General features: G+C 28.0%; 4 protein-coding genes across 8 annotated transcripts; 2 read left to right on the top strand and 2 right to left on the bottom strand.

Moving 5' to 3' along the window:
* Window positions 1-3,399: 3,399 nt before the first annotated feature.
* LOC100169217 (intraflagellar transport protein 57 homolog) lies at window positions 3,400-8,673 on the bottom strand. 3 transcript variants are annotated; one of them, XM_008189348.2, is made up of 9 exons: window positions 8,599-8,673; window positions 6,197-6,376; window positions 5,966-6,128; window positions 5,784-5,902; window positions 5,572-5,728; window positions 5,396-5,516; window positions 4,340-4,536; window positions 3,863-4,007; window positions 3,400-3,794 (listed from the first exon to the last, which is right to left on the bottom strand). In XM_008189348.2, the coding sequence occupies exons 1-9, from the start codon at window positions 8,601-8,603 to the stop codon at window positions 3,625-3,627; spliced, it is 1,257 nt and encodes a 418-aa protein (XP_008187570.1). In that variant the 5' UTR covers window positions 8,604-8,673; the 3' UTR covers window positions 3,400-3,624. The 3 variants fall into 3 exon arrangements, with proteins under 3 accessions (XP_008187570.1, XP_001948657.1, XP_029345631.1); XM_001948622.5 differs by lacking the exon at window positions 8,599-8,673 and adding an exon at window positions 7,558-7,802; XM_029489771.1 differs by lacking the exon at window positions 8,599-8,673 and adding an exon at window positions 6,888-7,532.
* Window positions 7,854-10,927, top strand: LOC100167170 (protein mothers against dpp). 2 transcript variants are annotated; one of them, XM_001948574.4, is made up of 7 exons: window positions 7,854-8,103; window positions 8,247-8,510; window positions 8,577-8,748; window positions 8,848-9,069; window positions 9,148-9,248; window positions 9,841-10,039; window positions 10,109-10,927. In XM_001948574.4, exons 2-7 carry the CDS (start codon window positions 8,256-8,258, stop codon window positions 10,507-10,509), a joined length of 1,350 nt encoding a protein of 449 aa, XP_001948609.1. In that variant the 5' UTR covers window positions 7,854-8,103; window positions 8,247-8,255; the 3' UTR covers window positions 10,510-10,927. The 2 variants fall into 2 exon arrangements, with proteins under 2 accessions (XP_001948609.1, XP_016663561.1); XM_016808072.2 differs by having other exon boundaries at window positions 8,058-8,074.
* Window positions 10,928-11,700: 773 nt separating this feature from the next.
* LOC100165846 (GATA zinc finger domain-containing protein 14) lies at window positions 11,701-16,225 on the bottom strand. Its single transcript, XM_001951543.5, has 4 exons — window positions 15,736-16,225; window positions 15,608-15,667; window positions 15,364-15,503; window positions 11,701-14,692 (listed from the first exon to the last, which is right to left on the bottom strand). The coding sequence occupies exons 3-4, from the start codon at window positions 15,481-15,483 to the stop codon at window positions 13,373-13,375; spliced, it is 1,440 nt and encodes a 479-aa protein (XP_001951578.2). The 5' UTR covers window positions 15,484-15,503; window positions 15,608-15,667; window positions 15,736-16,225; the 3' UTR covers window positions 11,701-13,372.
* Window positions 16,226-16,499: 274 nt separating this feature from the next.
* On the top strand, window positions 16,500-19,108 carry LOC100163805. Of its 2 annotated transcripts, none has more exons than XM_029490094.1 (6): window positions 16,500-16,950; window positions 17,020-17,144; window positions 17,838-17,920; window positions 18,038-18,129; window positions 18,220-18,362; window positions 18,424-19,108. In XM_029490094.1, exons 1-6 carry the CDS (start codon window positions 16,867-16,869, stop codon window positions 18,455-18,457), a joined length of 561 nt encoding a protein of 186 aa, XP_029345954.1. In that variant the 5' UTR covers window positions 16,500-16,866; the 3' UTR covers window positions 18,458-19,108. The 2 variants fall into 2 exon arrangements, with proteins under 2 accessions (XP_029345954.1, XP_001951598.2); XM_001951563.4 differs by having other exon boundaries at window positions 18,217-18,362.
* Window positions 19,109-26,622: the final 7,514 nt, after the last annotated feature.

Genomic DNA, 26,622 nt, shown 5'->3' with positions numbered 1-26,622 from the left:
AATAATAAAAATATAAATAATATACCTACATAAACACAGTTTTTTTAATAGTTATTTTAATTTAAAATTTGGACGAAATTATATATTAAATAACCAAGAATGACGATTTTAGTTCTTTTGTAATTTTATAATATTAGCTCTACTTACTGGCTACTACATTAATAATAAGTAATAAGTACTTATAAGTAATAACAATATAATTATACCTAATATAAAATATCCTAGAATGACAATAACCGTCTCCGCTATGGCGCTATGGCGCTATCAGAATCGTTTTTCGTATAGAATGGTATTATACTATTATAATTTATAATATATCAATATAGGTATTCAAATTTAATACCATCCATTACAGTGACCCCCTTGTAATCTACTGTACAACAGAGCGACAGTCACTTACCCGCTTTTTAATCCTTTCAATGTACGCATACGCAAACTAACCTAACCTGATTTTTTTTTAAATAGCAACAGGTATTTTCAATAGGTAATGAATTCGGATGGACCGAATTTTCTTTAGTAATTTTGATAACTTTGCTAACACGTATAGTAGACACGAGTGAACGGGCGCCCGTGACCGACAGGTTGACATAGAGTAACCTATTTTGTATTAAGTCTTTTTGGTGGCTATAGCCGAAAACATTTGAAATTTCTATCGGACATTCATGACCGTATTGTAAGACTGATAAACTGTACCATGTAGTACACGTACACTAGTACAGTAGGTAGTACCTATAAAAGGTAAGTAGATAAAATCATGATTTGCAAAGGTGGGCAAGTTAAGTTAATTGTCTTCAGTTAAGTTAAAAATTAACAAAAAAAAAAAAAATGTAACTAGATAAGTTTAAAGTTAAAATAGAAAATAAAATTAACTTAACTCAGTTAAAAATAAGTTAATTTTTTTTTTCAAGTTATAATACTTTTAAGTCATAAACTGTCATAGTATTTTGTTGTACACAAACATTTACCAAGACTTTTATACTGTGTAAAAATTAGATTATTATCATAGGCGCAAATAGACAAATTATTTTGGGGGGACTAAAGCCCCTCCTATAATATTTTCTAAAAATTATATACGCTTAGTATTAACTACTGACTTTTGAACTGGGGGACTTGGCAGAAATGTGGGGGGACTAAGTCCCCCCAAGCCCCCACCTATTTGCGCCAATGATTATTATATAAAATATAATTCGAAAATGAGTTAGTAAAATCGAAAAAGTGTCAACGGAATCAGTAGGTATGTTTAGTTAATTATGCATGACACGAAAAGAAAATTAACTTAACTGCACAACAATGATAATTAACTGTAAAAAGTTAAGTTACAACAATAAACATTTTAACTGAATAAGTTAATAAGTTAAAAACAAAAATAATTAACTAGTTAAGTTAAAAAGTTAAAATAAATTAACTTAAACTTTTTAACAAGTTAATGCCCACCTTTGGATAAAATCTGGTAAATATTTTTTTTAAATTTTACAAATATTTAGTCATCTAGGATATTGAAAGCTGGTCGTTTTTTCATGCATTTAGACTAATAAAAAGAAGAAAAATATATATTTCCAGAAGTCAAATATTTATTTTGAAAAAATATTTGAGTTCCTTATTCTCATTTCTAGATTATGCAGGAAATTAATTTTCGATTATTTTTTAGATTCTGAGTGGATAAATGAATGTATTGGTTTTACAATGTGTTTATTTTCTTTTTTGTATCTGTGTACACGATAAGTAGTAGCAACAATGCTCCAATTTTCTACTTCAGTATCTTGTTCGATGAAAAAGTGAATTTTGTTAGTGCATTGGGGAGATCAAAATTTAAAACTCCCAGCAATTTTCAAAAGCGCCAGGAAAAACAAAAGTAAAATTAAGGAAAAACGGGAAATTTACGCTAAATCGGTTTTTGAAAAATTGATTTTTTTTTTTTGTGTAACTCTAAAACAAATTACCGTAGAAACATGACATTTTTACTCGTTGTTCATATTAACATTTTCTATACAAGATATTTAACGATAACATTTTTAAAATATTTTGATTTCTTGTGACAGTATCCAATTTGTTTAGTTCTTTATTCTATGAATGTCAATAAAATTGTATTCATACGTTTATCTACCTTTACCAAAAAAAAAAATGTCTACAAAAAAGTAAATTGAAAATTTTGAAGTTCATATTTTTTCAACATTGCATATTCATTCAGTCGATTTCTCATGCAGCGATTTTCTTATTTTGTTGTAATTCAATAATGAATAACTGCAGATGCATGACAATTTCACTGAATGTTGTAATTTTTATTTTCTATTCATCATACAATTTTGTAAAATTTTTGATTCATTTTGAGCTGTTTAAGAACAATTTCATATTTCAATTTTTTTAGTTTTTTTTTCTACAAATATCAATAATATTTTATATGTTGAGCCAAAAAACGTGAACATTTGATACAAGGCTCCTGATATATTGTTACCATAGCAGTTGAAAGATATTAAAAATACATAGGCACAATTTTTTTTAATAAGCATTTCAAGTTCAAATTTTGACAAAATTTAATAATATTTTGTAGTTAAAAACGTATAAAATGTTCAACTTTTATAGCTAACAATAGAAAATTTAAAACAAGGTTCCTGTAAATAGGTATAGTTTATATATAAATAATTACTTTATTCACAATTATATCATCAAATATACTTAGTGATATCATAGGCTGATTCACTCAGAATCAGTTTTCTTATACAATGATATTATATCATTAAATTCAAATTTAACACCATCCATTACAGTAACCCACTTGTAACCTACCGTACAGCCAAGCGACACTCACTTGCCCACCTTTTTCTTTTAGATTTATTAGCAAATTTGAAATGTATTGATTTTCCTATGTTATACATAAATCATTATTATTACTATACCTATTTTTTCTCCGCTCAAGCATTTAATATTACTTTATACTAAAATCTTTCCAAAGATGCTAAAAATATTTTAAATTAATAACACATTGCAGTACTTATATCAAGGTCAGTTCAGATTCAGATATATTTTTAATACACTTATATTTTATAGCTTTTATATAAACAATAAGTATCATCATTTATAATACTATACCCAAATACTTCACATTACAGACATTATTGGGTGCTAATTCGGTATGCGCTCTACCAACAAGTTTCTGTTTCGGTATGCGCTCTACCATCTATACATAGGTCCATTATTGTTTTATACATGAAAATAAGATTAAATAATTATATTGTATTAGAAGGACCTCTTAACACGATATTTAAATAAAATTTTGATAAGCTCCTATTGATTTGAAATATGTGTGTTTTGAGAGACTCAGATTTAAGTTAATCCCTTATCCACAGATAATTTTTAAGCCTATTGTATGAAGTTAACTTAAGTAGAAATCTTACCATGTTGTGGAATTAAATATTATGTAATTTATTAAAAATGTGTCTTAACTTTTATTGCACTTAATTTATAATAGGTACATGTAGTAAAACATCTTGCTCATATGTGGTAACTAATAAAAAAAATATAATTTACAAATGTATGTATCATAAAAACATAAAATTTAAATATTTACTAACTAGTAACCTGTAACTAATGCAAGCCACAAGGAAGAAGTGTAGGTACATAATATTATCACAACACAGTTCTAGGAAATATTGGCCTTATCATAGGATCTTGAATAACAGATTTTTCATGTACTTTAGACATAAAATATCCATGTTGCAATACACCAATACGAACATCCATTTCCATAATATCTGACTTAATAGTTGCTATTGCTTTTTTTATATTGATTAGTGGTGCTATCAATCAATATTAAAATAATTAATCAAAATAATATGATTCTATCATTGTATAATAGTAAACTTACTCCCATCTGTCATACTTGATCCTCTTTCATCCATTTCTTGTTTAACAATATCTAATTGTTCAGTTATTTTTAATAATGTATCTTGTCGTTCTACAATACCATTACTTAAAAGTTTATAATGTTCAATAACTTTAGCTAGTTCATCCTAAATAATAATGATAAAAAAACAAATATACTTCCAGTTTTACAAATTAGCAGGTGTCCCGCGATGATTTACTTATTGCGATATCTCCTGAGATAATAATTATATCATAAATCACAGAAACAAGGACTACACATATTTTTAGTTATGTTTTTTGGTAAAATAGTTGAAAATTTTTTTTTTAATTTTTAAACAATATTGAAGATAGCCATTTTATAGAGCTTATTTTTGTGAACATTTTGACTTTTTCACATTTTATTTTCATTAATCTCATAGATCTAAGACTAATGGCCCACAGGACACCATGTATATTATATATTTTTTAATGTTTATACCTGAGAATTACGGTATTCTATTAAAAGATTGTCTAAAGAACTGTTCAAGTATTGTTCTCTACTATAAACTTTCTCCATAGTTTCTCCTAGTGTACTACAAAGATTGGTCAAAAGAGGCTTGACTTTTTCTATGGATGCATTCATCATACATTTGTGTTCCTTCATTTGTTTCAAACTTGTTCGCCAATCTTTATAATCTAAGTAGTTATAAGAATAAAAATATTAGATCAATACAAACATAATATTATATGCATATAAAATTAATTAATGTAAATAAAAATTACCCAATAGAAATTATAACTTTCTAAACAGATTTTTAATGAATACCTAATAACTAGTTGGCCCGTCTGCAGTACTTCGTACAGTTACAGAGGTGTGATAAATTATATAGTATGTTCGTGAGGTTTGTAAAAAAGTTTATTTTTAGTATATACGCTCCGAAAACTATAGAGAGAGCATGTTAGGTGTTTGTTTATTACGCTTTAATATTGAATATCTGAAAATTCATTTGAAGAAGGGACTATTTTCTACTCCTTATAGTCTTTTTTAGTTGTTATATTATCAAAATTTGGTTTGTTAGATGCGTATCTATTTAACATAGTTTGTGAGTTGCGTATCCATTACAGACCTAGGCCAATGGGGAATTTTCGTTTCATTTAAACATAATTTTTAATAAAATAGGGCATTTTAACGGAAAGTCATTGATCGATGTCAAAAGTGGAAGCAATAACGCATCGTTTGGTGACAAATATTATTGAACATAGTATAGTATTCGTTGAGAAAAAGAGATGTTGACGTCAGAAATAATATAAATGATTTGTTTAGATTTAATAAAAATAATAAAATACATAGACGAATCAAATATTTATTATTATTGACATGTATTGTAAAATATATTTTAAACAAATATCAAACAGCTACTTTTAAAAATAATTAAAATGACTAAAATATTATTAAATTAAAACCAAACCAAATTTTAATAAGAATTACAATTTTTAGCATTTAATGTATCAAATAAAACTAAAATTATTTAATTGTTAAAATATAATTACATACCTAGCTTGATTGTTACTCGTAATGAAGGTAGTACTTGTTCTAATTCTAGGTTCCATTCTTCTTTATTGGCAGATGTAATTTTTAATTTCTCATTTGTTTTATAAGATGTTTGTCTATTATTCTGGAATTTATATTTTTATAGTAATTCCTAGCAAATTTTTATTTTTATTATTTACCTTATTTAAAACAGTCAAATCATTAATATTAAGCATATTTTCTTCTTCAGAATCAGAGTCCGTCCAAACCATTTCTTCTTCAACATGTTCTAATAAAAGTTCTGCATTATTTTCAGGTAATTCTTCTATTTCTTCTTTTTCAACTGGAAATATTGGCCTAAAATTTAAAGTTGCTATTCAAATTATATTTTTTTTAAAATATTATTTTATACTTTTTGAAGGGGAAATTATTTTTTTTTAAAACTAAATCTGCAAGCCCATTTAAAATTTCAATGACATGTTTTCCAAAACCTTGTTTTAATTGATTGACTGGAAAATCAACAGATAATTCCTAAAAAAATACATACTTTTATATTTATATCTATAATTCAACATTGAACTATTTGTCTCATACTAATTGTGCAGACGATTCTAGTATACTGTTAACTGTTGAATTTGGATCATCATATTCTTGCGGTTGTTTTAAATCTTTACCAAGTTTGCTTAACAGCCATATGGCTAAAGATACAAACATGTAAAACTGTTCTCCGGAACTAGTTTGTAAGGCAAAATAATGTCTAATACATCATTAATTTTATTATTAATTATTTAATACAAAATTAATATAAATATTTATTTGATTTACCTATTAATTGGTCTCATTTTTAATGATTTCACTACATATGATTCATAATCTAGCAGTATTAACCGATCACATAGCATTTCCATATCAAGAAATTGTTGATACGAAACAGTTTCATTCCGATTAGTTGATCGACTACGACTAGAATCTACTGACTGAATATCCATATTTATTATTTCAGTCCTATAAAAAAATCACAAGTAAATGTGAGTATAATCTTTAGTAATCAGCTAAATACATATTGAAATACATATACAAACATAATTATATTTAGTTAGGAGTTATTAAATCATAATTTCTAGCAATCACTACGACTAGAATCTACTGACTGAATATCCATATTTATTATTTCAGTCCTATAAAAAATCACAAGTAAATGTGAGTATAATCTTTAGTAATCAGCTAAATACATATTGAAATACATATACAAACATAATTATATTTAGTTAGGAGTTATTAAATCATAATTTCTAGCAATCACTTTTATACAGGAGTAAAAAAAAACTAAATTAATCTTTAATAGATACTTTGTTTATTTCTATAAAACTTATGATTAAAATACCTTGAATTTATAAAAAGAAGCTTTAAAAATTTAATTTCAAATCGTAGATTTGAGATTTCTAAAGTAGATAGTAGATAGATAATCAGATACAATTGTTTATTACATTGTAAATTATGAAGTAACAATAAGTACCTATTCAAGTTGAATCATTACGAATTGTTATGACATCTTTTCACATCCAAACACCGGAGTAAACATCCAAGCATAAACAAATAATCTTCATCTACAAATTACCATCTACTCAAACTCATATCATTGATTAAATATACAAAATATTTAATCAATGTTCATGTAGACCTATAAAATTCAACTTGGGACCTCAACCAAGTCTTTAAACACCTATCGCATTCAAATATTTTAGTTGAAATAACTCCACTTGATTACCAAAGCCCCAGTTATACTCCATTCACTCACTTCATCAAGTACCTACTCTCTATTCTATCTTTTAAAAATGTCATAGGTCTTTAATACACAATTGCATTCTTATAATGTCACACTAATAAATCATTGACATCTTATGGTCTCAAACTCTAATCTGCTAAGTTTCCTGGTGACCTCTTAAACTCTAAAGGCATTTAAATTGAAATTGGCGCCACAATTTAAAATTCAACCTAGTACTCTCCAAAGTTTCATCAATGGCCGGCCTCTCCAACAAGTCATTAATCATGACTTCCAATCGCACTTCACACTTATTGTACACTAATAGGTACAGATTATGTATAATAACAATAATAATAATTAATGTTAAAAATAATTATTACGAAGCATACAAAATCAAAAATACTTATTATAATATAAGTACCTAGCAGTGACTGGTGGCTATAAGTAAAAAGAACTAAAAAGTTAAAACTTTATTTTGTTTGAAAATGTTGCTGTTATCTGTATTCTCGGAGATAGAACTCCTTAACAGTTAATACAGGTCATTGACTATTTGAAAATATATATAACTATAGTTATAATTCTTATCAGTTATTCTGTCCTGAAGGCTGTATGGCGCATGCGTGTGGTAAAAAATCAATACATTATCGATGTTATAATGCATACAATTATCGATTTTGTTATATTTAAAAAATGCGCACGCGCTAATTTTGTCACTGTAGAACTCTGAAACTATTGTAATATTCAATATCCCGATTCCATACTATTATTTTTTGAATATTTGCTCAATGAATAATATTCACTTTTAAAACTAACGAATATATAAATAGTGAAGTTTATATGATAATATGTTATTATATTAACTTATTAGTAATTTATTTACTTACATAATGTATAATATGTATGTACAAATATAAGTATATATAAACTTGTTATACACTGTAAGTCTATAAACCAAGTGTTAAACTTAGTAAGTATTGTTAGTAATTTTATATGTAAGTTCATATTATATTTATGATTTAATAAACAATTGAACGTATGTGTAACAAATAAATTGTGTATTTAAATTCAAATTAATTGGTGTATTATATGGATATTTTACTACTTGGATAGGTAGTAATAATGGTTGAAGAAATGGACACGACAGGTGGTGCTTTGAATAGTTTATTTTCATTCACCAGCCCATCTGTAAAAAAACTACTTGGGTGGAAACAAGGAGATGAAGAAGAGAAATGGGCTGAGAAAGCTGTAGATGCATTGATGAAAAAGTTAAAAAAAACTAAAGGAGCAACTGAAGATTTACAAAAAGCTCTAAGTTCACCTGGACAACCAAGTAAATGTGTCACTATACCAAGAAGTCTAGATGGTCGATTGCAAGTAAGATCATAATATTTTATATTTGTTTACTTTCATAAACTTGTAATAAAAGCTTTGTCATCTTAGGTATCTCACAGAAAAGGTTTACCTCATGTTATATACTGTAGAGTATGGAGATGGCCTGATCTTCAATCACACCATGAGCTTAAAGCAGTAGATCACTGTCAATTTCCATTTTCTGCTAAACAAAAAGATGTTTGCATAAATCCATATCACTATCAAAGAGTCGAAAGTCCGGGTAAATTTTTACAGTACATTCAAAGTATTCTTTATTGAATGTATCTGACACAAGACTAACTAACTATTATTGAAATATAAACATTTTTTTTTTTTTCAGTTTTACCTCCGGTACTAGTTCCCCGCCAAAGTGAATATGCTCCACAGCAGACATTGCAGCAATATCAGCCACCAATCGATGTTGGAATGCCAATGAATGTATCAATGAACACTGATGGATTTCCTGAAAGTGTATTAACTACTAATCAAACTACATCTAATGACCCCAATCAAATTCCTTCTACAAATAACATTAATCCATTTTCAGATACATCTCTAATAGGTTGAGTATTTTAGAATAAAATTCAAATAATTATGTTATAGGTCCCTATTTTAATTCTTATATGTATGCATATTTCAGAAAATTCTTCATTTTCTTCAACAGATGATCCAATCAAAATTAATAATATTGACAAAAATACCAATTTAGAAGACCTCGATGGTATTCCAATAGTCTATCAAGTAAAATGTGTTATTTAGTAATTACTAATTATGTAGACTTTAGAAGTTGCATTTTAATCTATAGTAGTAATACAAATAAAAATCAATATTATCAAAATGTATCTTCTTGATGTTTTAAAATTTTTAATAAAAATAGATACTTATATTTGTTAGTAAGTTATTTAATTATAATTGACTATAAAAACAAATACATGGTTTTATTTAAAAAAAATATAATATATGATATTAAATGTTTTACAAACAATATACCTTAACTCATAAAGTCATATTTTATACTTAGATACCTCTAACTTAAATTATTTTGAACTAAACCATGATGTAACCACTGAATTTTATACCAAATAATATGAATAAATCTTATAAAAATATATATTTTACAAAAGTATGACAGGACCTATGATGATATAAAAAAAAATGAAACATCGGACAAATTTTTATTTCTTTTCTCAAGTCAGGTTTCAGGGGAGTTTATTACTTTAATTGTTTATTATTAAGTTAAATCAAGTAAAAAATTGTACTTTTGAGTAATTATATAAACTAAAGCTTTTCATGAGAATGACAGACTGTTTAATACTTTTTACTTATTTTTCAGGAGCAACCCTGTTGGGCTAGTATAGCATATTATGAACTCAATTCTAGAGTGGGTGAAGTATACCAGTGTCATTCTCCTCATGTGGTTGTAGATGGTTTTACAAATCCTAGAAATGATTTAAATCGTTTTTGTCTTGGTCAGTTATCTAATGTAAATCGTAATTCAACTATTGAAAATACTAGACGACATATAGGCAAAGGTATGAATATTATTATTCTTGTGAGTTAAAATTAAATTTATTTTAGTACTTAGTAATAAATGTTTTCAGGTGTTCAACTATATTATGTTGGTGGTGAAGTTTTTGCTGAATGTTTATCTGACTCGGCTATATTTGTTCAATCACGTAATTGTAACCAGCACCACGGCTTTCATCCATCTACGGTGTGTAAAATACCACCAGGTTGTTCATTGCGTATATTTAACAATCAAGAATTTGCTGGTCTTTTATCACAATCAGTTAACCACGGGTTTGAGGCAGTTTTTGAATTAACCAAAATGTGTACAATACGTATGTCATTTGTAAAAGGCTGGGGGGCTGATTATCATCGTCAAGATGTAACAAGTACACCATGTTGGATTGAGATACATTTGCATGGACCTTTACAATGGCTTGATAAAGTGCTGACACAAATGGGAAAACCTCATGATGCCATAACATCACATTCTTAATATTAAGATCTGTTTTTAAGATTCAATTTGATGAATCCTATAACCATTAAATGGTAACAAATATTTCATCAAGTATACTTCTTTAATACTTTGTGAAACTATTTAATAAAAGGTTTAACTTGTAGATAAATATAAATACTATGTAGATGTTTTTTATATTATTATAATTTATTGTTTTAAAATATTTTTAGTAAACACAATTCATGTGTGAAAATTGCTTCAAATCAGTATTGAATAGAAAATGTTATATCATATTTCATGTTTTATTTTTATGAATTACTTGTCAGAATATTGCATGTTTAAATAACTATATTATATTTAAGTTTGTGCTTTAATAAATTGACCACTTTTTTGTATATTATGTATATGAAAATAAATTATTGTTATGGCTGGAAAAATAAAGAAGCTGTAATGCCACACAAAAATATTTATTTACCAATTAGACATTTACATTTAGAAATTCAAGCAAGTGGCTACCTTATTTATTTAAGATTGAATGGTTATAAAATATATTATATGAATAATATATGACTATAGGGAATAGGCTAAATGTAGAAAAATTATTGTTTTATTTTTAATAGGTATATAGTTATGATTGAAACTTGAAAGTAAGAATAAAAATTACGGCAAAAAAAATTGTCTGATTGAAGTTATTATTTATGGAGTATCGAAAAAAAGTATTTGTATGGTGAACGGAATAAAAATCCCCGAACTGAGGTATGTCTCCTAATATTTTGACAATAATGTATAAGATATATAAGGACTTCAAAACCCATTGACTTGTATTGTGTACTTATTGATAACAATTAACAAAATTAAATTACATTTATACATAATATTGTAATATAAAACAAAATATTGTTGTTAATATTATAATAGTAATATAAAAGTAAGTTAAATAAATTGTTTTCAATATTTACTTTAAACTTTAAATTTTGAAGATAGATAGGTTTTATTATTGAATGATTCTATATTTTTTTTTATAGTTGTTGAACTTGTAATCTGTACGATATTTAAATATGCTACAATGGAACCACAGACTATATGTAACTATTATCTGTGGTGGAACCTCAATAAGTCAAAATTCAAAAGAAATTAAATTTTTTCAAATCGCTGAGGTTAGGTTAGGTTAGATTAGGCAAGGGATGACACCCTCGGTAGTAATGTGAAAGCATTTACGCAGCATTGTTGGTTCAAAACTAAAAAAAAAAGATAAGGCAAGGGATCGGTATTTATTTTGACGTAATAAGATTTTCAACTTATCAGGGTTCTACTATAATATTCATTAAATTATAAGTATACCTACCTATACATTTGTAATTAGCATATAAAAAAATATTTACTCAATTCATGTTCATGTAGTTGTGAGTAATATTGTAGTCAGATTTTTATTCGTGATTATTCATCGAGGGTTTCTTTTCCCGAGGACTTTTATTCCGCAATTAATTTTTATACAATATTATTTATCAAATATTTGCTACTTACCAATTTCAACAGGTCAGCACTGCATTATATTAATTTTAGACATTTTGTGGTGTATTTTACTAACATAAATAAACATGTTTTTATTATTTAAGTCTACTAGACATTATCTGGAATTTTACCATAAAATACAAATTGGTATAGCTTTTCCAGATTATTGACCATAGAATTTATTAAAGAGAAGTAGGCCATGAAATTAAATTATATTTAGGTAACAGATATTTTGGGTATACCAATCAATGCATATCCAGGGAATTGTATGTAGGTATATTCTTTAAATTTCAAGTTTTATTGTGCAGACCCACTTATATTATTTTGTCTTATGCATTACTAAATTGTCTTAAAATGATATAATGCGGTGATAACCTGTAGTGTGTCTTTAGTCGCATAAACGATAAGAACCAAATAATTCGATAAAAATTCTAATTTGATAAAAGTAACTTAGTATAAACATTTTAAATATCTCAAAGCCTTAGCTATATTTATGATAAAAAAAATATTTCAGATGAAGGATTTTAGTAGGTAGTTATTCAAAAAATTCTCATCGAACAAATCTATAATTTACCAAGAGAAATAATAAAGTTTAAGAGGATGTCAGCACCCCATTTGTTTTCTCTCACTGACCCATACGCAACATAGACAAAACGCATTTGCGCAGAATCATTATTTCTATGGTTTTAAGTTATCTTTGAAAATTACTCTGAATTACTCTAAGATTACTTAAAAAATAAAAAGACAGAAAAAATTATTCAGCGTAAATGTGTTTTGTCTATGTAACGCATGGGCCAGAGAGCGAAAACAAATAGTGCGTTGACATCCTCTTAAAGTTTCTAGCATTTCAACAAAATGTCTAAATTTATAAATATAATTATATTTAAGATGAAAGTTTTCTTATATGACCAATATTAGCCAAACCTAACCTTGACAAAGAAATTTTTATAAATTATATTAAATTATAAGATATTTAATTAAACAATATTATACAAATTGTTATGTATGTATTTTATAGAAGTATATTTCAAAAATAATACTTAAAACTATATATTCTACGGATTTTTTTTTATTACTACTAAAATTAAAGTAAGAACTGTAACATTTATGTCTTAACGTTGTAATTCATTTTGTACTTTAAATTTTAAATTTTTACTAAATAATAATGTGTAAAATGCATATATTTAAATGGAAATTAAACAATAATAAATCTGTTCAGAGATCTTTTTCTAACAGATATATTTAAGCACTAATAAATTATATTAATAAATATAAAAATAATTAATTAATGTAGTTTCAATTAAAAAAAAACTGTGCTTATCAAATAGTTATTTTTAAGACTGTACAATAATGAGTTTATATTAAAAACAACATTAACTAATTATCAATTTTATGAATAATAACTATGCCTTGATCGGTCAGAACCCCCTCTATTATAACTTCTACCACGATTTTGACTACTTTGTTCATTATACAAATTTTTGTAATCTTTTCTATCTTGACCTTCATTGTTACGTTTGTAAGGATGATAAGAATTATGCTGACGACTGCTGGATTCTATATTCTGAGGATTATTGTACTTATGATTTATGGGCCTATTTTTCTCTCGTCTATAACTGTCATTATAATTATTTGGAAATTCACTGTCATAATCTTGAAAATCATTGTGTGATTTATCTTGGTTATAACTTCGATCAGCATAATGATTTTGATGTTTAGTATTTGATTCACTGTAACGCTTAGAGTTGAAGTTATTTTTACGAGATTCTCTATTTAAGAAACTACTACTGCCGTGTGTGTTCTGATTTTGTTCTGACCACCGGTTATTAGAATCTGATTCATAATATTGTTGTCCTTGATCTTCATATCTATTGCTTTTATGACCATACATAGTATCCCTGAGATCTAATAGTGACGTACAACCAGCATTAGCATTTGCATCAATATGAAAATTAGAATCCAAGCGACTACGTTTCCTTAACATAGTATCTCTTAGATCACGTACTAGCATATTATCTTTAGCGCCATTTTTTTCATGTGCAAACAAAGGTTCCTGATTATGATATGTTCTTTCTTTCCGATTAAATGATGTCTTAACATTATCATGGTGTCTACGATCAGTATTTTGATTATGATGTGAATTCTGATCATAATTAAACACTTCCATTGAACCAGAGCTGCTGTTGTGTTCAGACTTCTTATAATGTTTATGACTATGGTGAGATTTATCGGTTGGATAATGTTCCCCACTGTTTGCTGAGTTATGATGTTTGGTATGAGGGGCATTATGTCTATATTTAGTTGAATTATCCTTAGATCTACATCTAGTCACATTATCTGATCTACGATCATAATTATCTTGATTTTTATATACTTCATGCATAGGAGGTTCAGGCAGAGTATCTGGAATTATGTTTTTCTCATCTAAACTTTGATTAATCCATTTACTTTCAGTAGGACTATTGTTTGTTTGACAATTTCGTTCGACTTTAATTAGTTGTTTGAAATAGTCAAGTTGATCATTAAAAACTGGATCTTCAAAGTGTTTAGAGTAATTTTTTGTTATTATCGGCAGCTCATATAGCTCAGTACCTTGAAACAACTTTATACTATCTTCCACAGAACTTGAATATTTGAATACAACCAAAGCAAAGTTTTCACGTATTTCATGTCCGTCAAACGCAAAATCTACATATTCAATTGGCCCCACCTTCAAAAGGAAGTATGCAGAAAAAATTGAATTAATATTTATTTGATGGTAAATATTCTACTGCACAGAAATTTAAATAACATATTGGTTTATAGATAGAAAAATGAACAAAAATCTAAAACTAATATCATATTTAAAATAACATAGGAATATGTACTGGCATATAGTTAGGTTCGACTAAAAATAAGACAACGATTATATACATACTACATTACTTTAGCGGTTGGAAGTTTGACAATCGTCAACAATTTTATTACCTACCAAATTTTTAATTTGTAGCTAAAATATTCAACACAAAGCATAAATATGATTGTCATCATAAAATGTACTTATTGTTTTTAATTTTAATAATAAATTAAAGATTTATTAAAAAAAGAAAATTTGACATATAAAATTATTGTAAGTCATGAAAATAAAACAAAAAACATAATTAGTTATATTAGAGATCATGATTAAAATTTAATTTAATATTATGTGTGTGGAATTGTGTTCTGTTTCCAACTACATATGTATTTAATAATAATATCTTATCTTATTATATCCTTATACCTATACCTAAATAGTATAATTTTATTTTATTGTTTATCTAACAATCAATATGTTTTAAATAAATCTTTATCCAATAAAATATGTATGATCAATCTTCGGTTTGTTATATGTATTATAATTACCTGATAAAACAGTTCAGCTATATCTCGGCTGGACACTTTCGGATGAAGATTACCCACCCAAAGGGTTCTAACCCTTTTTTCAATTTCGTCGTCATTTGTAAACTCATCAGCGGAATCCATCACAAGACAAAATTAATGTCCTACACACAATAAAAAACGCTTGTACAATGAACAATTTGATTCAATATTGCATTAAATGTGAAATAAAATATTTATTTTAACAATTCAATCTTAAATGACTTACGAGTATTACGACTTTTCAAATAGTAATCAATTGATAATACACGAATCCAGATCCCACAATCTATAAAGTACGAGCATAGTATAAGTATTAGGCGAAATCATATTTTATTGCACGTGCAGTGAACTTACTGGTGAAGGGACTTGAATGATCGATGAGTCGATGGAAAATAGATGTTATTTATTTTATTTTTTAATTTATGTAACATCTAAATGACATAATAAACCTTATCAGGTACCTATCAGTTGTACTAGATCACTAATAAATAATTTATATAATGTTTGTCTTTGGCAACGTCATACGACATACAGCTCTGGGCTGCACCATCTGGACATATGTCTGGCTTCTAGTTTCTACGTGTCGTTCAAAATTGAAAAGAAACTGTAATATGTATACAAACTACAAAATGTAAGCAGTAAACACTATCATGACAATTTGTCATGAACACTATTAAAAATTAAAATTTAACGTGGTTTAATATTTTGTGATATCAAAAACAAATGGGAAATATTCGAAATGGGTGTAAGGCATAAGCCATAAGGTATAACCAATGAGCAATAATTTTGTTTTTAACAGTATAAGATTGTTTAGAAATACAGCTTGGTGGGGGGGAGCGGCCCCTAGGACTCCCTCTTCGATCCCATTATCCCATACCATCAAGCCCTGCTTGTCCATCGGCACCATGACACTCCATGGATAATATTATGGACACCAAATAATCCAAATAATATTCACGGATATCTTTAGTCCGTGTTTTTATTATTTATGCGGGCATCGAGCAGTTGAGTCCCACGAGATAAGAACTGGTTTGTGTTGGAGACACTGTACAAATGTATTTATTTAGAATAGATAAACAATAAAAACAATTTATAGATAATATAAATTATAATATTTTAATATTTTAATCTATCCTGTGACAAAATATTTATAATATTATTATTTATTTTAATCTAAGATTATATTATATTATTCGTTATTCAGTGGTTATTTCATATTTTCATTTTCATGTTTTATGTTACAAAATTAATAATAAATGATCCCATTGGCCATATTATTATCTCACAAAAAGTATAACGCATCAATGCGTTACGAATAAATATTAAATTGACATGATAAAGATTAAAGAATTAACAGATCTACAAAATTTCTAAATATAAAACAATTTTTAACAAGTAAAATACTAATACATACAATATTCATTTAACTTTAATAACTGTGGTCTAGTTTAACTTGAATATACCAAAATACAAAATATATTTAAAATGGCTTCAAAAAAGTCTTTAAATTTAGCAAAAGCGAAAGATGAATTAGTTGATGGTGTATACATCAGACCATCAAAGAAAAAAGTAACTAATTATTGTTTTATGATCATATATGTATAAAAAAATAAAATAATATTATTGTTTTTTGAAAAGATAATGACATCGCAAATTGTCACTAATGATGAGTTAACAAACTTGATTCAAGAACGTTTAGCTAATCGTCGTACTGGTGAACGTACAGAATTTGCTAATCAATTAGCTAGAAAATTAATTAAAAAGTAAGCAAAATAATGTATCATGATTTATATTTAATTGGTACTTTAATTAAAATTATATATTTTTAATTAGGGTATTTGGAGGACTACCTTTGTATTGTTTAAACAACTATGTATAGAAAATTTTAGTTATTGGGAGCATATCCGCTAAATATATTGTGCTGTGTGTTGATTGTTAGGTCACTGACTATAATTCTGCATGATTGTTTTATGTTAACCTTCTATTGCATTATTCACACAATTCGATTAATTAGTGCCTAACGGTAGTTGATGAATTTTGACATTTAATTTATTAAAGTAGAATTAAAGAGTTTAATGGACAACAAAATGGAAATATATGAGTTAATATGATAAATATTAAAATAGATACATTCATATTATTTATAGATATGTAAATAGAGTATAATATATTGGTTGTCTTGATAACTCACAGACATCTTAATTTGTTAATCAACCAACCATGTTTTGTGGGAATAATATTACTACAAACTTACTGTTTTAATATGTAAAATAAAAGGATCATGAGACATAAAGAGAGACTTGAGCATTACATTTAGACTCTGTAGTTATATGATAATATTATTAAATTGCTTAGGTACTAAGTATTACTATAAAAAAATTATATGTATTATATAATATATTTTAATAAGTTTTATCTAATATACCTAATATTCTAATTTTCTTTAATTTGTTTAGATTACATGATCAAGATGTTAAGCTTCGAAAAACTAATGGTAAAAAAAGAGGTGGATTGGCTACTCAAATTATAGATGAAAAAAGTATGTGTTCATTTAAAAATTTCATTAATAATGAATAATATATAAGTATATAACAAATTACAAGTAATATCATTAGAATTTATATTTTAATAGTATAATTTTATTTTAAAACATTAGCTGATCACTTAAATACGAAAAGAGTTGAAGAAAAAGGTCTTCCTGGATCTGATTTGATTGATGATTTTGCTGCAGATAATACTCCACCTCCTGTAATGCAAAAACAATTTGTATATGTTTAAGTAAAACAAAATTGGTTGTTATACCAAACATCTAATTCAAATTTTTAATTGTTTTAGAAGAAGCGTGACCCACCGAAGATGACTTGTAAAGAAATGGCAATGACAATTATAAATTGCAAAAAAGTGTTAGAAGACAAAACAACATTAGATAAAAAAGTTGCTAATAAGTTCACGTGTGCACTCAAGTCAAGATTAGCTTATAAGTGAGTTATAATATAAAATTAATTTTAAAAATGTATAATCCTCATGTTATTATTTTTTCAGATTAAAAAAAAAACCAAATACTTCAAGTAAATAATTTATTATATTATTTTTATATGCCTATCTTATTGTTTAATCTGTTCATAAAGTTGTATACATTGAGATTTAGGAATATTTATTTGCATGTAAATTTATTAGTGATAGGCAACGATATAATTTTGTGAAACGATATCGTTTCAATTTTTCCGTTATTTATCATAATATTGTATCAAAAATATTGAAAATACCCATTTTAAATATTACTTACTTAGTAGGTACTTATTTAAATTAATAATTAAAAAAATAAATATTGAATAGCAAATGTTGCTTTACCTAGTTAATTGAAGACTAGAAAAAATAACTAGTTCCCGATATTGTATCGAAATATTGTTATTGTTGCCCATCGCTAAAATGTATTATAAAATGGCAACCATTATTCACCACTAAGGTTGTTACAATCCTGTAAACATAAGCAATCCCTAGAGATAAAATTTTTCCAGGTTGAGCTTCTTTGGAGTTGGCAAATTTTCTAGAAAAGTGTGCATAGGTAAAACTATGGGTCCTGCCTTGACCTGACCTAATACTGAATAGATAACATACTGAATTAATAGGATTTAAAAGTAAAATTAAATACTTATTTTGTAATTAGAATTTTTCATTTTTATCGTTTGGTCTGTTCTAATTAAATTTCCTAGATTCTCTTATGAAAGTGTGAGTTTTTATTTAATATACCAAATTTGATACTGATTTTAGTTACCTAACCACGACACTGCTCTAAGGTAAAAAATGATAGTGGGTGTAGGAAAATCGTTAATTTACTAAGAAGTGTATATATCTTTTTAATTATATTTTAACTAAATATCAATTAATTTTCAACAATATTATTATTATCATCATATTCTAACTATACTTTATTTACTAAATTTAGTAGTTAATACTGATTTTATGTATATTTATTATTTTTTTGATTAATTCAAATTGATTAATTTTAAAATTTAAAATTTTTCCTTATGACCGTTATTACTATATTAATAAATGTATAAATTACCAACTTGTAAATTTATTTAATTAAATTATTTTTTCAATAATATTGCATACAAATTTATTTATATATTATTTTAATAAATCTTTTGAATCATTTTATGTTATATTTAATAAATTAATAATAGAAGAAAAAAATATTTTGTAACTGTATAATATAGTATGTAAATAATAAATATACAGTAAAACTTTGATAAAACGAAAACACCAGTAATATGGTAATTTTCACATAATCAATGTGAGCCCTGTCAAGTCTAAAACTCAGTTAAGGTTAAGGCAGAAAAATTGAACTATCCCAAGGGATCCTAACTTAGCAAAGTTTTTATGTATTTATATATTTATTTTTTTAAATTATTTTATTATTGAAAAAAAAATGTATTAATTTTTAAATTAAGTTAATATTTATGTTTCCAATTTTTTGTGTTCAAAAATAAATAATGTTTTGTGTATTTAACATTATATAATAAGTTTTTTAATAGTTTAGACTGAGCTATTAATTACTATTATTATTGTTATTATTATTACTTTTAAATAAACACCTAACCTGACAATTGGTCACACAAGACACACCCTTCCATATTTAAGGTGATGCCTGAACGACACTTGGACCCTATATTACATGCCACTGATTCACTTCAATATGTAGTCTGTCTGCCTTTTGTTATTTAAAATCTATACAAGTTACATTTTGGATTCTGAGCAGAGTGATGAAGCTAGTGGTTTTACAATTTTGTTTATTTTTATTATTTTTTTTTTCCTGTATACAAAATTTCTACCAGAAGGACTTCTTTGATTTCAATATATAGTACCTTATCTTTTAGCAAATTAGATCAAGATGGTACTTTAGAGATGCCGTTTCTCAATAGTTATTTAATGTCACGGGAAAAACTACCGACAAATTACTAAAAACCACTAAAAATAGAATTTTAATATCTAACGCTTTGTTTTTAATTCAATTTTATAATAAATAATAACAATATAAAATATCTAAATTGACCGTCTCCGCTCATAATTGTGAACGCCACTGTTGAAAGTGATATTAAGTATTAAACAATATTCCAAGTTATCAAGTATGGACGTGTGGTATCAAATATGAAATAAGTACTGATATAAATTTGAAATGTATATGATGCGGGCAATGTGAACCACAATTTTTTTTATTATCCAACTAATATTATTTTTCATTTTCATTATAAATTATAATTTTAATAATACCCATTAGCTAATTATAATAATTTAAAGTATTGTTTTTTTTTATTTTTACCTATTTATAATATTTTTTAAAAAAACTGATTATTAATTTTTTTATCATATTACGAATACTTTAAAACAACAATAATAATAATAATAATAATAATAATCATTGTTACACAATATTGATAGAATGAAAGAAAAATTAAGTAATATTATCATTATGTTATTTTTATAATAAATTAAATTCAATGCAATTTTAAAATATAATTTATTCTAAAAACAAAACGATAATATTAGTTAATTTTTTTTTTCATTCTATCAATATTATAACAAATTATTATTAAACTTGTTTATATGTCTATGGTATACATACATAATTTTTTTACATATATGCAAATATACTTTATCATTTCCTAGTAGGAGGTACTGTATTGGATAATAGATTTAAAAACTATTAATGGGCAACTAATATTTGAGCATTTATTTCAAGTTTTTTTTTTATGTTTATGTAAGTACTCAGTAAGATGTTTTATAGGATTTTTAATATATTTAATATTTGACCTACAGTGCCCAAATCTAATTGAACAATGCTCAATTTCCTACTTTGCCTGTAACATATATAAAATATCACCTAAAAGTATAAATTGAGTCACAGAATAAATATACAAATCGTAATACCAGAAACTATCCTCATTAAAATATTAGGTATAATAATATTATATCAATCCCTAGCGCCTAGGTACCTAATAATAATGGTGTTTTAGAAAAATTAACGCGCTCGAAATTCTTCTAATGCTGCGGAGTGCGGACCGACGAGAAAGATAAACATACTAGCTGGCTAGTCGGTAATACACGTCGTTGTCTGGGAGATTTTTTCGGAGATCGGTCTCTGCGTTGGAATATTTGTATTTAGCTCATTACCAATTCTCAATTAAATTCTAACGCACACGTACATATTATCTTCACTCAAAAAATTAAAGATAGCAACTAACTATTATAACATCGACCGCGACGTGGTAAACGTCATATTACTCCAAATCTTAGAAGACATAGTAGTCGACATAATGGAAGGCACTTACCCTGACGAATACCTCGTGCGTTTAGTTACTCTTCTTCTGTCTGCCATTGATACAGGCGCGACGATTAGACCCCAGAATCGGAGCCTGAAAGACAAAATCCGATTCTTGGAGGCGCAGATAGAAAGGAGTTGAACGAAAACGTCGAGGAGTCTGTCTCCATGCACGATGATGGATTTCCGAGCGGCGATGCGCTGTCACCTACAGCAGAGTTGGAGCTTGCTCCGATCCCAGAGGCAGCAACAACACGGTCTAGGAAGACCGTAGTAGCGCCCGTATCAATGGCAGACAAAAGAGGAGTAGCTAAACGCACGAGGTATTCGTCGCTTTCGTCAGCGTAAGTGCCTTCCATTATGTTGACTACTATGTCTTCTAAGATTTCAGGTAATATGACGTTTACAATTCGAAAACTTCAGAAGCAGAAGAGGACCATTCCGTTTTGCTGGCGAGCAGTTGTACGTCGTCGTGCGGGGACGCACCGTCCTCGGAGTCGGAGCCTGTCGATCCCACTCCGACTCCCGAGGGCGGACCGCTCGACGACGTTTTGCGTCCAGAAGACGTGTTGGATGAGACCATCGAGCCGGCCAGGGGTATAGCTGTAAAGAATAATTTTGGTAAGCTGGTCGTTTGGCTGGACCCGGCGGAAGCACCCGGAAACTGCGATCCACCTCGTGCGAGGTAGAAATTAGGCGTCAGACGCTTTTTCCGTGGTCTGTGCGGCTGCTGCTGATGAGAAATCGTCCGCAGCTCGTCCCTTGGCCGAAGACGACGGACAGGATGACGGCGACGGAATGGAGAGGAGGATGTGAGAAAGAGCACGGACGGTGCGCGGTGGTAAGTCACCCGCGCATGTTCTCCGACTACCCTTGGCGTGACGGGTTCGCTGGCGTAGCGCGCTCGGTCGTCGTTGACGCGCGATACTCTCTGGCGGCTCGTCGAGCGCCCGGCTGCAGTTACGGTCACGTGGAGCGGCAGCGACGGAATACGGCGACGACACGTTGGCTATAGTAGAGGTACCGGCGCGGGAAATGATTCCGCCCCGCCGGTACACCGACTCGGTACGACGGCAGCGGCGGAGACTTCGGCACGTGGTGAGTGATATGGAAATTTGCGTGCTAGGAACACGGCGACGTCAGCGGCGCCCGCGGTAACTTAACTGTTTCACAGCGTCTGGCGGCGCGCGACTTCACCGCGGCCGAAGGTACAACGCCAGGGCGAAAATTACATCGAGTCAAGGATCACGCTGTGGTCCGCTGACTCACCTTTTCGCTCATCGGTAATCGTACATCGGCCGCTTCGCTCGTCCCCACCGGTTCCGCAGCACAAAATCTCACTTCGCTCGCTCCGCGTCTTAGTTTTCGCCGTCCGTCGGCCGAGTCGTCGCGCCATCGACCGTCGACGCGTACGACATCGCGCACTAGCCGCCGTCCGTAGCCGTCAACCGTGGCCGTCTCGGTCTAGCCGCGCCGGCTGGGCAAGGTCGTCAAGCGTCCGAGCAAACGCGCCAGCGACACTCGTCAACCCGCGGGACAGAGTCCCGAGAACGTGCAGAGGTGACCAGTGGCCAGCAACACTGCATTTCCGCAACAATATTCGCCATATCGCATCCTCCCCCTTGTTTATTGTGTCTCCTGTCCGTCGTATTTTTTTTTCTTTAAATGTCATTAAATTATCTCAAATTGTTAAATTGTTCACGCCATATTATTGTAAATTTCGATTTTTTTTCCTTTTATGATCATGAACATAATAATGTAAAGTATATTATATTTATAGCCAATGTGCTATTTTTTTTGAAAATTGTTGCTTATACATTTTCGTATTATTTTTGGTTTATAATTATTATAAACATATTTTGATGTGAACAAAAAAGTATTGTTTCTTTTTTTTTTCATTTTGTCGAGTGTATAATCAATTGTTACAGATTTAACGACTAAAAAATCGTTAAAATATATATTTTAAATAAAAAAAACTCGTTAGTCGATTATACAGAGTATAATAACCGTAGACCTGCAGTATAAACGCTACACGTATATTATAATATGTTCCAAGAAATATTTAAGCCATCAAACACTTAAGACTTAAAACGATTTTTTTTTTGCGCTAACGGGTATTCTCGAGGAGCATGCCTCCCCCTAAAGATCTCCCTTGATTGTAAACCTATCCGATGGCACCGGGTTCTGTGATCTGTGCCTGACCACTTTTTATTGTGTCTGGCCAGTGTTTATGTGAGTATGACCGTCGTGTTATTGTGTTAATACCACAGTGTTTAAGTAGTTGTAGTGTCAGCTTGCAATTGTCGCGATCGATAATGCCCTTACAACACACTGAAAATACCTAAAGAGAAAAGGTGCATCTCCACTGGGTTTGTTTTGCCATTAGAGTTATAAAAGTACCTATAAGACGCAAATGGTGAAGAAAAGATGTATCTGAATAATGATATAGGTAATATTATATAGGTACGTAATAATATTATCTTCTCTACATCGTAGTATAATCGTATAGGTACTATAAAAAATTAATAACGAACACTACTGATTTTTATGTGTACAGATCTATTATCTACTTATATTATTATTTTTTTTTTCAATAACTTGAATTTAGTGTTATGACTTATAGAGTATGAAATATTTCAAACTTTAAACATTCATCGTTCTTGAAATATCGAAAAATATTTTTTAACTCTGCATTTTTTTGATGTGTTTTATAATATAATCATCACTATAGATGGTAAAACTGATTCCATACCTGATTAGTGATAATCAATATTTAATTTCCGATCACAAGTATAGAAGTATAATGACATATAAGATACATAATTGTTATACCTATATATTTTATATACTATATCTACGATGTAACCACTCCGGATGTACTCTTGATGGAATCAATATTTCTATTATATTTTCACTCAACATTGAAAAGTAGAGGTGCTTACTGCACTTTCTACTTATAACATAAACTTTTTATATTAAATATAAATTTTTTTTATAAATTAAATTTTAATAATAAAAAGGAAATAATAAGGAAATGTAAACATTTTTATTTACCCAAAAGGTTTTACTCGCGTCCATAAAGTAGCAGCTCCAACTCTGACATAGAGACTTCGGACATGTGCCAATATTTAGCAACTAAATGCAACCTACTTGAATAAATTTGCTACGTTTTTAATAGCTTTATAATTTAGGTGAGATCATTTTTTTGTATTCAACGTGACATTTTTAAAATTAAAATTTGATCTAAAAAAAATCTATATTTAATATACAATTGTAAAAAGAATAAAAAAAATCTTGATTGATTAAAAAAGCCTATAGTTAAATAAAATCTAAATAGAAATAACAAATTAAATCAATATTCAATAGTCTATAATTGATAAAAAATCTATATTTAATAAAGAAAAAGGCGGGAAAGTGAGTGTCGCTCTGCTGTACAGTGTACAGTAGGTTACAAGTGGGTCACTGTAATGGATGGTGTTAAATTTGAATTCAATGATATAATATCATTGTATAAGAAAAATGATTCTGAGCGGGGACGGTATGTTAGTCTAGGTATAAGACATAATATTATATTAGGTACCTATAATAAATTCCAAATTAATCATATCATAATATTTATTAGGTACTTATAACGCGTTATACATCAACAAAAAACCGTGGTACTATCATAGATATATAATAGTATACTTTAGAAGTTTCAAGTACCCATGAATAATATTATACAATCACAACAAAATAACTAAAATAGTTATCCTAGGTTTTTAATATGTAATTTCGTCCAAATTTGTACTTAAAATTACTATAAAAATAAACTGTGTAAATGTATTTTTTAGATTTTTTGGTAACAGAATTAATTACTTACGTGGAATCTTGTTTAAATTTTCATTCTCAGATACAAAAATTGAACATTTTATAAATTTTTACTACAAAATAATTTTCAAATTAAATTTGATCTTTAAATGCTTATAAAAAAAAAATGTGCCTATGTATTTTTAATATTTTTCAACTGATATTGTAACAATATATCAGGAGCTTTGTATTAAATTTATACACTTTTTGGCCTACGGATAAAACTTTATTGATATTTATAGAAAAAAAAACTAAAAAAATTGAAAACTGAAAATGTCCGTAAACAGCTCAAAAAGAGTCAAAATATTTTCAAAATTGTATGGTGTATAGGAAATTAGGAAATGCTAATATAAACATTCAGTAAAATTTTCATGTATCTGCAGTTATTCGTTTTTGAATTACAACAAAATAAGGAAATCGCTACATGAGAAATCGAGTGAATATCCAATGTTGTAAAAATTTGAATTTCAAACGATCATAAAAATTTAATTTGACTTTCTTATAGATATTTTTGTTTGACAAAGGTAGATAATCTTATAAGGAATCTTGTATTACATTTTAAAATCTTAGATTTAGAAAGAAAAATTTTTACGAATTCTTAACTCAAAATAATTTGCTAATTTTCGTGATTTTTCCATATTTTGTTAACATTTTAACTTCAAATGCTTATAAAAAAAAAACTGTGACTAACGATTTTTAATATTTTTCATCTACCTTTGAAACAATATACTAGGAGCCTTCTATTAAATTTTCAAGCTTTTTTATCCAACAAATAAAATTTTATTGATATTTTTAGAAAAAAAACTAAAAAAAAAATGAAAACTGACAATGCCCGTAAAGAGCTCAAAATAAGTCAAAATATTTTGAAAATGTTATGGTGTATAGAAAATGCTAATATAAACATTCAGTCAAAATTTCATGTATCTACGGTCATTTTTTTTTAAAGTTACACCAAAAACCAAATTCAATTTTGTGAAAAATCAATTTTGCGTAAAAATTCCCGTTTTTCCTTAATTTTTCTTTTGTTTTTCCCGGCGCTTTTGAAAACTACTGGGAAATTTAAATTTGCA

The sequence above is a fragment of the Acyrthosiphon pisum genome, chromosome A2 (assembly GCF_005508785.2).
Source record: "Acyrthosiphon pisum isolate AL4f chromosome A2, pea_aphid_22Mar2018_4r6ur, whole genome shotgun sequence".
NCBI lineage: Eukaryota > Metazoa > Arthropoda > Insecta > Hemiptera > Aphididae > Acyrthosiphon > Acyrthosiphon pisum.
The sequence above is the reverse complement of the archived record's forward strand: the minus strand, read 5'-3'. Positions and strand labels throughout refer to the sequence as shown.